The sequence below is a fragment of the Artemia sp. Qi Xiang Cuo genome, chromosome 10 (assembly GCF_049724085.1).
Source record: "Artemia sp. Qi Xiang Cuo chromosome 10, ASM4972408v1, whole genome shotgun sequence".
Classification (NCBI taxonomy): Eukaryota; Metazoa; Arthropoda; class Branchiopoda; order Anostraca; family Artemiidae; genus Artemia; species Artemia sp. Qi Xiang Cuo.
In genome coordinates, this window is record NC_142803.1 from 18167677 (window position 1) to 18179260 (window position 11584).

The 11584-nt window shown below is 37.2% G+C and overlaps 1 protein-coding gene across 1 annotated transcript in view; it reads right to left on the reverse strand.

The window, feature by feature from the left end:
- The window catches only part of LOC148947534 (DNA mismatch repair protein Msh6-like), a 281626-nt gene that overhangs the window by 35999 nt on the left and 234043 nt on the right, over positions 1–11584 (reverse strand). The window contains exon 14 of the mRNA XM_089095293.1: positions 4528–4757. Within this exon, the coding sequence (XP_088951419.1) occupies positions 4528–4757 (230 nt within the window). The remainder of the gene's footprint in view (positions 1–4527; positions 4758–11584) is intronic.

An 11584-nucleotide genomic window follows, 5' to 3' on the forward strand; every position in this document is an offset into this window, starting at 1 on the left:
CATGTGACTGTGTGTTAACAGAACACATCTGATGAGCGAAAAGTGATGAAAGAGAGGGGTAATACCGAACTCTCAGCTACCATTCTTGGGAGACATCTGACAGTTTATAAGTGTCCATGGAATTCCTGTGTTGTTTTAAAGTCACTTTTCTGTGAATAAGCAGCGTGGCGGTAGAGTGCACCTGGCGACGATAAATCACATCAGTCCAGTTTTTGTCAGGAAAAAATTACTCAGTGATAATTTATTGCTCCTGCTAGCATGATGCGCTTCTAGGTCCGGGCCTTGAGACCTAGTGGTAAATCCAGGCCTGAGCGTGCACATATTTCCTTTTGGTGAATTGACTTTCCCTTTACGCACTCTCTGAAAGTTCGAACTTAATGCACAAATCCCTTTTTGAGATTTGCCATTTTGAAAATCCACATGTACATAGTGTCTTTTGATTTAGTTCAAGTTCCACCTCAAATGCTTCATTCTGTCAAATATTCAACTTGATATGTGTAGCCTTAATAGTGCAAGTTTACTTGTAGCAGAGGTCACAGTAGGAGCAGCAGAAGTAATAATAGTGTTGAATTAGTAGTAGTAGTAGCAGTATTAATAGCAGTAGTAGCAGGTAGATGCCCCAGAAGTTTCATCTTGATGCGCTAAGCTGTTCCAAAAAAAAAAAAAAATTGCTGATACATCTGTATCAGCAATCTGTATGTTTTTGCAAGTTACCAATTGTAAAAATTTAAGGTTTTTATAGAAGGGATGATCGTAAAAACTTTGAAGGAGGCTCATTCGATTGGAAATTGAAAGTTCAAGTTCAATTTTGGAGAATCAAAGGTAATCACAGGACAATCAGCCTTTCCCTCTTAACCGACATCGCCCCCTCCAAATACATCCGATCAAAATAAAAATAAACATTTTGTTCAAAATAGTCTGAAGATCAAATAACCATGCCTTTGGGGTTAACAACCCAACCAGCAGCATCTGGGGCAAGGGCTGTAAGTTAAGCTAGTTGCTCATTGCTAACACATAAGGTTTTTGAAGAAAAAAATTGGTATGATTTTTTTTTTGGGAGGGGGGATCATTTGAATGGAAATCAAAATTTCGTTCGCACTGGGTCAGAGTTAAAATTTAGCGTAAGGATTCCCCCTCACATGAATGGCCCTCCGCTACATCCAAACTGCAGAGTGGAACTGCCCTTTTATTTCACTCAATTCAAAGGTCAAATAGCCGTCCCATCGGTAAAGAAATATTGTTTATAACCTATTGTGTTTCACCCAACGGAAGTACGGTGTTTGAGTTGCACGATGGTTCAGTAGTCCGAGGGGTCAGTTGCACTGGGGTTCAGTTGCACGGAGGTTCGGTTATACGGGGATTCAGTTGCATGAGGGTTCAGTAGCACGGGGGTTAAGTTGCACGGGGGTTAGGGTTCTATACGGGGGTTCAGTTACACGGTGGTTCGGGGATACAGGGGGTTCAGTTACACGGTGGTTCAGTTACACGAGGGTTCAGTTACAGGGGTTCAGTTGCTTGGGGTTCAGTTACACGAGGGTTCAGTTACACCCACACCGGCTTTTACTTTCAAAGTGTTACGATAAAATGTACGAAAATAAAATGCAACCCTTTTCATTACAATCCAAACCTCTAAGAAAAAAAGGAGTCTCATAAAATCATATAAACAAAAACATCTACTTTGATGCTGATTCCAAATATATAAACTTATTCTAACTTTACTATTATATTAATATTATATTCTATTATATATAATTAATATTATATTCTAATTTTACCGATAAAAGTTATTATCATAAGAAAATGCACATAATTTCAGAAAAAAGCGAAAACACCTACCAAAAGGCTACATATTCTAAGGGATGAGTAAATGTGTGTGGGTACCCTCCATGCGATATAATGATTACTAGTGATAGCGATAATATTGATAGTGATAATAGTAAGTGTTCACCTTTCCAATGTGATTTTTGGGGTTATTTTTGTGCTACCAATGATTGGCCTGAATACCTAGCAAAATATCCTCCTAATTGAAGTTAGCTTCTTAGAATTTAATCCAGTCAAATTTAAGAAGCCAAATTTAGGTAAATATGTTGATGCAAAAGGAGAGCCTGACAACGCCGCATCGCTCAAGTCTTTGTATTTGTTATGCACAGTATGCCAGAAACCTCCAAATTTCCTCTCCATTCTTGCTTTTGAAGTTTTGTCCACCGCCATTCTAATGGTTTCTCTTTCAAGTCATCAGAAAGTTCAGGAAGTAAAAGATGAAAGAAAAGTGACAATCAAGATGTTCTATCTATGTGATAGAATGGCTGAAAAGTGACTATAAAAGATGATAGAAAAGTGACTATCAAGATGTGACTATCAAGTGACTATCCCCAAAGTTAATGGACTAAATTCAGTTCTCTTTTTGTTTTTAGTTACAATTGAGACCCATATATAATTTTAGACCCATAAATAATTTGAAAAAAAATTGATGTCTTAAAGCACGTTGATTCCACCGACCACGTTGATTCCAAGTTGCATAGTTCTTACGCTCGGAAAAACTGACGAAAATTTACTAGATGCTTTGCAGAGAAATTGTCGAAGGATTGTTCTGGATACCCGGCTGACTGACCGTATTTCAAACAGTAGGCTGTACGAAAAGTGTAGTTCAATGCCGCTTTCTAGGTTTATAATGAAAGAATGGCTGAGATGGCTTGGGCATGTTCTGGGGATGAAGGATGACAGATTGCCGAAGATTGTCCTTTTCGGCCAAACATCTAGGGCTAAACGGAAAGCAGGTTGTCCTCGATTGGGGTGGGAGAATGTCGTAAGGAAAGATTTAAGGGAAATTGGAACTCCCTAGAAAGGTACGGAAGGGGAGGCTTTCAATAGATTAGGATGGAGGAGGAGCGTGCGTAACTGTGTTGGCCGCAAGCGGCTTGGTGCTCCGGTGAGTTATTAGTAGTAGTTTCAGTATAAATCTTACATTGTGCCATAGTCTGCCGCAATTTCAGATAACTTTATCTGTCAAGGCATTAGGAAGGTCTGTTGTCTAAACATTGCTTTGATCAAAACTCAAGGTGTTTTGGGTATTATCCATTGCAATTTTCAGGTAAATATTGGAGAATTTCGTTTCCCAAATTCTATAAATGATTAATGAGCAATGTTTTGATATTGAAAAGAATTAAAACTTAATTTTTTCAACGCATAAACATATTAAAAGCAGTTTGTTCAAGGTATGTTGCCAAACCCGATTGCAAATCACTAAGAACGACGTAATTTCCATATCAGAAGAGTTAATCCAATTATAGGTTACAAACAAAAAATTATAGTATATTATAATTATAGTATTATAATTATAGTATATTATAGATTTTCAGTATCCATTATAGAAGTATAAAAAAATATCCTATTCCTGATTTTATATTGATATGCTGGTATTACTTTAAAGATTCCTTTTAAAATAAATATTTTTAAGTATTGTATTCTGCGACAGTTACTTCCGCACATAACCTGAAGTAGAATAACTTTGAACTGAAAACTAGCCGTACGACAAAGCCACCTAACTTTGGTATGCGAAGCAGTTACGGATTTTGAAGCCATGTTTCGGCATATTAGTCAAAAATACTGAGAGCAGGGCTTTCTACAAATTCTCGAATTTGTAGAAAGTTACGATAAATTTAAAAAGTGACTTTAAAATTAATGTTAATCTTTAACAAGAACTTATCCTGGATTTTCATTCGGGGGGTATCTATCTTCAGGGAGAGGGGTTACAAAAAAAAATCAAAACACATCGAAAGTTTGTTTATATTCATTTTTGATATGTTTTTATGAGCCGGAAAAAAATATCAGGGGGAGTCAAGCCCGGTACCCCCCCCCCCTAGATACGGTCTTGATCTTTAAAAAGAAGTTTAATTTGCTGTTGCCTACTCTAGAATCTGAACGTGATATTAGGCCACCCATAATTGAATAATGTGCCTCCTATTCTTCAAAAAGTAAGTATATTTCTTTGAAAAAGATTTATGTAATTAAAAGCTAATATAAGTTGGAATTCTCCAAGTATTTCCTAGCACAATTTCAGCGATTTATGCTTCTTCTTGAAAACGGCGGCGAAACCGAGAATTCATGTAAAGGTACGTTCAGTACATAGACTAACATATCCGTTTAAATTAAACAGATATTTATGTATATGTACCTCTCTTTATAACCATTAACCGTAGGATAGCACCACTTGAGAAACCGTTCTAAACTCATTTTTGACCCAGCCAGGGTAAACCAATAGTTTCAACCCCAGAAGGGGTGCATGAGGTGAAGACATACTGAATAGCGCTACAATATAAAATTGGCAATTTATAGCGCCAGAATTATTAAACACATGTACGTTAATTAATCACATAACAGGGTACGGTGATTAGGGGGTAGGGTTAAGGGGGAGGTGAGAATAAAATTTATTTAAAAAACACACATAAATAAATTTTTTGCTACCCTGAAAGCGGGTTGAAAATATTCTGAAAATGAATTCCGGTATATCTCTGAATGACGTCTTACCTGTGACTATCAAATCGTTCAAATATCCTGCGAGCGATATCCTTTAAAATAGAATCTTTCCTCTCTTCAGCATCCATCATCATCTTCAGCAATTCTTTTGCCTCATACGTCCAGTATCTTTTAAAACCCTTTCGACTGCCTTGAAGTTCGTATTCACTAGTAGCACGCCTGGCTGCTGATTCGGGAACTTCGATCTGATAGCGCTTCTTCTCAGTGCCCGTGAAGGTGACCTAGAAAATTATTATAAACGAAAAATATTAAATCAGGTTACAAGATGAGAAAAACCTGCGGCTTACGAAAATTTGTAACTAAGAGGTTCTTAGTAAAGCAATTTTAAATTTGCAAAGTATCTAATGGAAATACCAACATGGACAAGTAACTCTTTTCTGCAGAGAAGGTATCAATAGCAGGGGTCGGCCGCAACGAGGTGCGCGAAAAAAGTGACTTTAGTTACTTGAGGACACCAAAAAAGTGACAAAAAGTGACTACTCAGAAGCTGTCAGAGCAAAGGCAGATGGATTACAAGGATCCCAATTACTACCGTAAGATCATCACTGCCTATGAGAGCCCAATAAATTATGGACAGAAAGGCTGAAATCCTTATTTTTTTCTTCAACTGATTTTATTTATTTACTTATACAAAACGATAACTTCGATAAATGTGTGACTTCGATTATGGTACTCGGAACGAAAACTGAACTTCGGTGAAGAAAAAACTTCAGTTATTGAAAAAGAAGCGTCCACCACGACTAGGTATAAGCAATCACTGGATATTACGTCATCACTTCTTTGACTTTTTCGAAAGGCGATCAATTAGTTCGGATTTTCTCTTCAGAAAAGTGCTTAAACCGATTTAGCATCATCTGCCCTTTCCCTTTCTTCGGAGCGAGCTTTTAGTACTGCTTCCAGCACACTTTGAGCAAGACCAATGTTCAAGAAGTCCTTCTCTTCCACGGCTTTCTTCATTCGTTGCCCTGCCTCTCTCAGAAGGGTATCGCCTATTTCCTTCTTCTGCTTAACCATCTCTTTTTTTCGTACAATGTCTGACTCTAGGTCCGCTATTTTTTGCTTTTTCCGCGCCATCTCCTAGATTTCTTGTTCAGCAACTTTCTTCTCAGCTTCAAGCTGCTCTCTCTCTGATTCTTCCTGTCTTTGCTCAATAAAGTATAGTTCATAGCTGGCTCTAGCTGATCTAGCAAGACAAAGCTGCTTCTTTGTGATCAGCACACGCTCTGGTCTGTTCTCATAGTCGCGGAGCGCATCCGCAACAAAAACCCTAGCATTCAGCGTCCGCTCTTCTGTACGACCGAGAAAATCCTCTCTCTACGTCTGCACTTCCATGACAGAGCGACAGAGCTGCCCGGACGATCCGACTTAAGGTCTGAAATTTGGTTTCACCAGATGGTGTCTTCAGTTCCAAGTTCTTTTGCCAATAGCTGTCGATTCGAGGACTTTCTGTGGGTGGCGGCACGGGATCTGACTGTAATAACAACCATTCTCCCTGGACTTGCTCGATGTCCGTCTCAAATGGAAGTTCTCTCGCGATGTGGAGGATATCACTGCAACTCGCTCTTTGGCAATCTGGACTAGGAAGGCTTAGGCAGGCAAGGCTTTGGAAAAATTTGTTGTTCACAGGGTATTTTGTCAGCAGGTACTGTACATCAGCTTTGATATGCTTCCTGTTTCTCAGGAAGAAAAATTTCCTGTCATTCAGAATAACTTTCGAAGAATCCAGGGCAGCCAGGACCCTTTCATTACACAAGGGTTGCTGTAGGTAAACATCTGCAGTACTATCTAAGCCTTCAAAACCACCGAGGATCCGGAGATTGACATCATCAGCTGGCACAATCTACCCTAAAAAAACTGTGCATAACCATCTCAGCTCAAAGTGTACCACATGAATTAACGGCTCCTGTCGTTGAAATATACCAGTATAAGCGATGAAAGTAACTGCAGAGCTTACAATGAACTCAATTTCGGCTTTCATTGTTTGTTTTTTAGCCAACTTACAATTCTAAAATATTTTGCATTTGACATCAGGTACTTCAGAATATTTTTGTTTGGAACGAATTCTAGGAAATATTCTATCAATGCAGGCCACTGTTCGATCAAGCGGCGTGCTGCTTCCCCTATGGTGAGCCATCTCGTGGGGACGTGCTTGACAAACTTATGCTGAGGAACTTTAACTTTCCGTTGGCACTAGCTGAAATTTTCAGAACGAGCTGTCCAACCGCTGAAAAAGTGGTAAACAGCGATGATCATATCAGAGCACTTCTCCCCGAGTTCTTGTATCCCTTTCAGGAATGCATTATGCACTGCATGAATGTTGCAGGTTCCGATATTCAATAGGCCTTTTGAATAGCCTTTTCTCTTTTCTGAGTCTACGATTGACCACAATTTCTTATTGAGAGCTGGACCATCACTTGCAAGCATCAGCAATCTCTGAAGTGAAAGTCCTTATCTTCAATACTCTGCAGGATTTTCTTACTCAGATCTTCACTGGTTGCATGTCCCATATAATATTTCCAAAGATGCCGAGTAACCACTTGTTTCCGCTCTTTTGACCAGTATCGAAGTTTTAACTGAAGTTCCTTTACCCCACCATTGTTTGTTGTTTCATCATATTCCAGCACAAAGTCAGATTTCTGGATGTCTTTGACTAGAATTTCTCGAAAGTACGGATAAATAGCCTCCGTCAGCAAGTATGCCATTTTTTTTAGCATTTAACGAGAAGCCTTCTGGTACAGCATCAGGGAATATTTTTCGGAACACCTCGGCAATATGATCACACGAAGCTGCAGCAAAAGAACTAGCAATAGTCTTTAAAACCTATACTATCTCCGCCCTTGACGCTGCATCTCGCTCGCAGAGCATTTCCGGATTCTTTCGTGGTACGCTATCGCCACTCTGTGAGTTTGCGTAGTTTCCGGTTGAAGCTGATACAGCGAGTCTCAACTGACGCTGGTTTAACATGGCAGAAACATTCTTTTTGTGATCTTGTGTGGCTGCTTGTTGAAGAAGGGTCTGGAACCCTTTCTGGCAGCTGAGTGTCTTTTTACAAACTTTACAATAGAACGAGCTGTTATTGTCACTCCCTTTTGTGCACCACTTTTTCACTTTATGCCCAGCGCCGTCTTCCCTACTGAGCCAGCTCTCCAAAAATTTTGTCTTGCCCATTATTTACAGCGACCCGAAATAAGAATGGGTTTTAGGACGGAATTCAAAAACACATAAAGCTAGTGCAAATAGAAACTGACAAAACAAATGAAAACACGAATTTAATCTTACATTTTGACGTCCTCAAACCTGTGGGCATGCATGCCTCTTGCAGGAAACGGTCTAAAATCAAAAAAACTGACTAACACTGAAAACATACAGAAAGAATCTCAGCCTAACTGTCCATTTGCTAAGCAGCCAGGCAAGAATGGATGCTAAGTGAACCAACTGCCTGAAAAGAACCATAGGCAGTTATGGTATGGTAGAACTAATTCAATCAATCATCTTATTTGCAAGAGCCTAGATTTTAACACACACACACTAACAACGTTTATCACAGCCATAGACATTGTGCGTCTTGAAATACAGTCCAAACTATCAAAAAAAGACTTACCTTTTTCATGAATTATGCCACAGTCGACAGTCAACTATAACATACTGTTCCACCAAAGAAATTAGGTCCGAAACGTCGAAAAAAGTGACTTTAGTGACCAAATGACAGAAATAGTGACAAAAAGTGACAGGTCCCCAAAAAAGTGACAAAAGTGACAAAAAGTGACTGCGGCCGATCCCTGCAATAGGTAAACTCAACTGGGGTTATTGAGAAGCATATTCGTGATTTCTTTACTGATTGCCAGAAGTCTTCACATCTTTATTTCTGTTTGTTCCTTGTTCGTAGTTGTCAAAGCATATTTTTCATTTCTGTTGTTTCTTTTTGTTTTTCTTGATTTTTACTCTGTCTTTTTCTGGACTCTGCCCAGTTTTTTTTTATGCCGGGCTATAAGTAAAATGATGATGATGATGAATTTATGCAGGACTCCAATTTCACTATGGTATGTTAACTTTATGTCGATAAAAAAAAAAAAAAAAAAAAATCGAATAGTCGGTTCACTCCTGTTCCGTATTATAATTGAAAAATCCGTTGCCCTGATTGAAAAATCTTATTTAAAATAGAGTTCCACCTCCTTCTCCAGAACTTCCTCGCATTGTGCCACGAATCGTCAGACCGACAAAAGAGATACGAAGGCGCATAGCTCGGTGAAACTATCTTAACGTTTACAAACCGAGAACAGAAAACTTGAAGAATGGAGACAGAAAAGTTCATGCAACGTTGCACTTCGATTTGAAACGATCTTCCTCAGGACGTTATCTTTGAAAACTGCAACTTCTTCACAAGAAGATTCAACAGTCATCTAAAACTTCGTGATAAAGCGATGTAAAAAACCGGCCGCATCTCAGATATTTAGTTAATATATTATTCAATTTAACTGTTTAATGAATCTGCGAATAAAAAATAAGCTGTTTATGAACCAGTAAATTAAATGCTGATACTACCTTTTCTAAGAAGGATATTTAAAGAAGGATATTAAGAAGGATATTTAAAGAAGGATATTAAGAAGGATATTTAAAGAAGGATATTAAGAAGGATATTTAAAGAAGGATGTTAAGAAGGATATTTAAAGAAGGATGTTAAGAATGATATTTAAAGTAGGATGTTAAGAAGGATATTTAAAGAAGGATATTAAGAAGGATATTTAAAGAAGGATATTAAGAATGATATTTAAAGAAGGATATTAAGAAGGATATTTAAAGAAGGATGTTAAGAAGGATATTTAAAGAAGGATATTAAGAAGGATATTTAAAGAAGGATATTAAGAAGGATATTTAAAGAAGGATATTAAGAAGGATATTAAGAAGGATATTTAAAGAAGGATATTAAGAAGGATATTTAAAGAAGGATATTAAGAAGGATATTTAAAGAAGGATATTAAGAAGGATATTTAAAGAAGGATATTTAAAGAAGGATATTAAGAAGGATATTTAAAGAAGGATATTAAGAAGGATATTTAAAGAAGGATATTAAGAAGGATATTTAAAGAAGGATATTAAGAAGGATATTAAGAAGGATATTTAAAGAAGGATATTAAGAAGGATATTAAGGAGGATATTTAAAGAAGGATATTAAGAAGGATATTTAAAGAAGGATATTAAGAAGGATATTTAAAGAAGGATATTAAGAAGGATATTTAAAGAAGGATATTAAGAAGGATATTCAGAGAAAGATATTTTCTCCCCGAGATATTTTCTAGGAAGACTTCTTCAAATTTCATTTTTCCAGCACAAACAACACAATTTCAGCACAATCAGGCAAATCAAATTTCAGCACAATTAGGCCAATCAAATTTCAGCACAATCAAGCCAGAATTTACACAGCGACATTGCTGGGGTGTTTTCAGTTGTGAAACATACCATCTTCAACCCGAACATAACTTAAGTGCATTTTAGAACATAATCTAAATGGATGAATCAAGAATTTTGAATAGACGTTTGTAAAAGCAACTTCTTTATCCAGCTTTTTCCGTCCGAGTCATCTAACTGAGCTTTAGCTTTTCAAAAAGGTATCTACAAAAAGTAACAATTTTTGTTTTGCGATCATTTCAAATTTAACCGTATTGGCTATTGAGCTTCCAAGACATTGACGTCCACAATTTTTAGAAACGTGAAATTATTTATACGTTCTAACATCAGTTATCAATAATATACGCAACTTATTTAGCCTATATAAAGTACCAAGGACATTGAAAATGAAATCTGATTATTTGAATTGGTTAAGTGGAAACTTACACAACCACCAATATTTTGTAAAATTTCGAAAAATATGGAATTCAATTTTTAATGAAAAAGATCTCAGTATGCAGTTCTTAGAAGTAATGAGTGATTTTTTTTTTTGGGGGGGGGGGTACAAAAAACAAAATAAAAACATCAAAAATTTGTTTATATGCAATTTTGTTACGTTTTTACGAATCGAACAAACCTTCCAGGAAGGGGGGGGGGGTAAAGAACTGGGATTAAGCAGATTGTTAGTGTTTGAGTTTTTACGGACGAAAAAGCGTTGTCAAATTTAAAACTAATTTTTCTTCATGATTCAACATGGCAAAACTGATGAAAAATGCAGTACTGCCCCCAAATCTTCATAATTTTAAAACGACCAAAAGAAAAATCTTGAAAAATTACAGTTTCCGGGTACAAATAGATCTAAAAAACTTGTCTGCCTCATAAAAATCCACCCCCCCCCCCTGCAAAAAATTCCTTCCTGACAATTTTTGGTATATTTCCCAATAACAAAACAATATGTGAACAATATTGGCAAATTGTGTAACCTACAGCCCGTTGCCCAGAGGTTATGGGGAGTCTTGTCATCCTCAAAGGCATAGTTATTGGGCCTTTCAACGATGCTGAATGAAATTACTATCTCAAAATTTCGATCGGATGTTTTGAGGAAAAGAAGGCGTGGGAGGGGTACTATTTGCCCTCCAATCTTTTTAATTCAGTTAAATAGGGTACTAGAACTTTAGATTTGCGTTCAAATAAGCCCTCTCCCGATCTTCTTGGACCACTGGTTCGATACGATCACCCCTGGAAAAAACACAAATAAACAAGCATCCGTGATTTTTTTTTTCTGGTAAAAAAAAAAAAATACAAAATTTACATCTTTGTAGATAGGAGCTTGAAATATCTACATTAGGTTCTGTATTATGCTGAATTTGATGGCGTGATTTTCATTAAAACCGCTTGACTATTTGATAGCGTATCACCCCATTTTCGATAAAAAGACAAATTTTCTCAGGCTCGTAGCTTTTGATGGGTAACATCAAACTCAATGAATTTTGTAATTTGGAATCAGCATAAAAAACCAAATATTTGGGCGTATCATTTGTTATCAAAGTTCTGGTTTTTAGAGTCGCGGTTACTATTGGGCCGAGTCACACCTTACTTACAATTCGTTACCACCAACTGTCTTAACCTTTCTTCCGGAATAAGGAATAGACATGCAGATTAT